General features: G+C 35.3%; 1 protein-coding gene and 1 long non-coding RNA gene across 2 annotated transcripts; both read right to left on the bottom strand.

The window, feature by feature from the left end:
* Window positions 1–339: 339 nt before the first annotated feature.
* Window positions 340–1,335, bottom strand: LOC145136338 (uncharacterized). Its single transcript, XR_013720398.1, has 2 exons — window positions 1,149–1,335; window positions 340–999 (listed from the first exon to the last, which is right to left on the bottom strand). It is a non-coding gene; the product is annotated as an uncharacterized LOC145136338 (long non-coding RNA).
* Window positions 1,336–1,918: 583 nt separating this feature from the next.
* On the bottom strand, window positions 1,919–2,553 carry LOC145137432 (uncharacterized). Its single transcript, XM_079071560.1, has 2 exons — window positions 2,205–2,553; window positions 1,919–2,108 (listed from the first exon to the last, which is right to left on the bottom strand). The coding sequence occupies exons 1-2, from the start codon at window positions 2,530–2,532 to the stop codon at window positions 2,092–2,094; spliced, it is 345 nt and encodes a 114-aa protein (XP_078927686.1). The 5' UTR covers window positions 2,533–2,553; the 3' UTR covers window positions 1,919–2,091.
* Window positions 2,554–3,021: the final 468 nt, after the last annotated feature.

The raw sequence follows: 3,021 nt of genomic DNA, 5'->3' as shown, positions 1-3,021 counted from the left end.
TATATATATTCATACATAAGAAAAAAAAGCATATAAACATTATCTAGTGAGAGAGTGAGAGTTATCACTCACCTTGTTAGTTAGTGAAGAGTAACTACCCTTTTTTCTCTAAATTTTCCATTAATGCATCTTGATCCATATTCTTTGTTCAAGACCTATTCATACAACACAACAAGTTCCTTAGAACTTGCCTTAGCGTATTAAGAGCTTAATCCCTCTCTTATGTCAAAATGACCACTGAAGGGATCAACATTCTAACCTCTCATCTTCTACTTCTAAATCTATTCCAACCATTGAAATAAGCATCCCATAAGACCTAATTCATTACACTCTAATCTCTAATAACTCAAGAACACACAGTCCAGGCACTCAATTTTTAGGTTTGTTTTACAAAATAAACACCCACACTCATGAATCTAAAATCGTCTTCGACACTAAAAAACCCAGAAATCAAATATGAAATCATTGTGCTTCAAACCATTTCTGAAAACAAAATAAAACCCTATAAAATCGAGGGTAGGAGGTAGCCGAAGGATGATGGAGTTTGATTGAAGTGGAGGTAGTGATGATGAGGATGGTGTGGCAGACAGATCTAATCAGATCTGTGATAGAGAGGGATAAAGAAGTGGCAGCGATCTATCAATGGTGGTGGTAGAAAATGCCATGTATGTCTCCGTTGTTGTTTCAACTTCTCCTCACTGGTACTTATGAGCAAGAAGCGTGCTCCGATCTGATTGTCTTGACCGAATTGTGTTTGTAATGATCAGGGGAAGCAGGTAAAGCAAAGTGATAGATCTGATCGACTTCAAGTAATAAGGGCTCAATCTTTAACCCTTTTCTTTTCATCCCTAAAGGAATCTTCCAGCCATATTCAACGATGACTCGAATCCAATAGGAAAAACAGATCGTCTCCTCACTGGTCCATGTAGCTACCTGGACAGTTCTGGAAATCAGCATATAGATTCCTCCATGATCATGAGATGAGATCGAACCACAAATCTAGTTGCAGAAAAGAGAAGATGAGGTTATCCAATGGTTGGAATCAAAACCAGAAGGATCTACATCTCGTTTGGGAGTGAGGTTGGACCTTCAATCGAAGAGTACAAAGAACTAAGGAAAGCTTTGTAAGAATCGGAACAATCTTTTACCTGGTTCATCCAACCCGATTCAGGTAAATTCGGAAATATCAAAGAACTAGCGAAAGCTTTAGACATGATCTATTTGGGAACATGGGTTTAATAATCTGGGCACCATAACTGTTGATTCTGGATGGGTGGAGAGTGCAAGTGAGGAACAACAAGAAGAAGAAGAATGGGTGAGGGAAGTGGGGGGTTTTTTTTTTTTTTGTTCTGATATATATATATATATATATATATATATATATATATATATATATATATATATATATATATATATATATATATAGAGAGAGAGAGAGAGAGAGGAGCCCTTTGTATATTTATTAATTATAAAATATTTAAGAAAAAAAAGAAAAATGAAAAATAAATATACTAAGGGTATAATAGTATTTTCAGTTTTTTGAAGGATCAAAAACGCAACGAAACTAGCTCAAAAGGACCACGAAGACAAAAAAATCAAGGTTTGAACTAAACCTCAAAAAAATGCATACCACAAGGACCATTTTTGCAGTTTTGTCAAAACCATTTTATGTAGCGTAGAGGCCATTCGTGCAAGTTTTAGAAATGATAGGGATCATTATGCAAGTTTAGAAACCACAAGGAGCATTCTTATAAAGAAAATTAGCACGGATTGAACTTGTGACATTTGATAAACTACAGGACCATTTATGTAATTTTGTCTACGTATGTTTATGTGTGTACGTGATTGTTATCCGATGTACTATAAATCAAAAGTTTAATAATACAAATAAAGTTTTTGATCTACATCCAACATCATATAACTCGAATAATAATCTGGATTCAACATAATTTATTGCAAACTATAGAAACAACATAATCAAATCGAAAAAAGATCGAAGATTGGATTTATTCAAAGCAAAATCACAAACCCATCATACATGATACAACATACATATGATAACACCAACCTAAACCACCGCCCTTCCATCTTTCAAGGCAATGTATAAACTGCAATGAAAAACGTAGAGATTGGTCAAATAAACAAACCAACTAATTAAAACCAATTAAGGGAAGTGACGTGATTAATTAATTAAACAAACCAACCTCCACATTGATAACCAACAGGCTGATCAGCAATATTGCATCGTTTAGGAATGGTCAGGGCGATCTCTGGGTTAATCCCCGAAGATTTGACAGTATTAGACAGCATTACTGCACAAAGGCATGCAGGGTTTTTCACCAGGTTCAGCGCTTGAGAGCAGCAACTCCCAGAAACTGAAGCGTTCTCATCTTGTACAGCCGATGAACAAGGTATGAGCGTCAATGCTTCCATGTCAGGGCTTACGTTGCCACATTCACTAGCTCCATCTACCTCACTCCATGCAGACATCACAAGAACAACGAAGTATACCAGTTTCACTGAAGCTGCCATTTTAGAATGGGAAGCAGTTGTAGATTCGTTGGGTTTTATAGCTATCAAGAAACATTGGTGGGATTATGGTAACAAGATAGAAGAATCTTTAAATGTTAGCATGCATGGTTCGTTGAGAAGTATAGAAGTAATATTGGATCTACATATTGTTGGTTATTGATTACCACACCACGAGATGCACACTACAAAGTACAAATTATATTAATTGATTATAAATGATGGTTTTTCTATCCTGTAAGATGATACTGTACGAGTTTCGTTGCTCCAAAAAAAAAAAAAAATTTTATTAGACGGGTTCAACTATATTTTGCTTAATGTAATTTAATCTCTTCGAAAAAAAATTGGTTGATTTGTGTCACCAATATTATTTAATTGTAATGAATGGAATTATCGACCGATGTAATCTTAATAAATATTGAACAAATAAGGGTGGTACGGGCATGGATGGATCTAGATTTTTGATGTATTGGGGGCAGGGGCGGATCTATA

This window comes from Lactuca virosa, chromosome 9 (assembly GCF_052849685.1).
Source record: "Lactuca virosa cultivar CGN04683 chromosome 9, Lactuca_virosa_CGN04683_v6, whole genome shotgun sequence".
Taxonomy (NCBI): Eukaryota; Viridiplantae; Streptophyta; class Magnoliopsida; order Asterales; family Asteraceae; genus Lactuca; species Lactuca virosa.
This window is presented reverse-complemented; position numbering and strand designations above follow the sequence as displayed.

Coding starts and splice junctions, on each gene's coding strand:
- LOC145137432 (XM_079071560.1), bottom strand. CDS start 2,532: ATGGCAGCTTCAGTGAAACTGGTATACTTCGTTGTTCTTGTGATGTCT.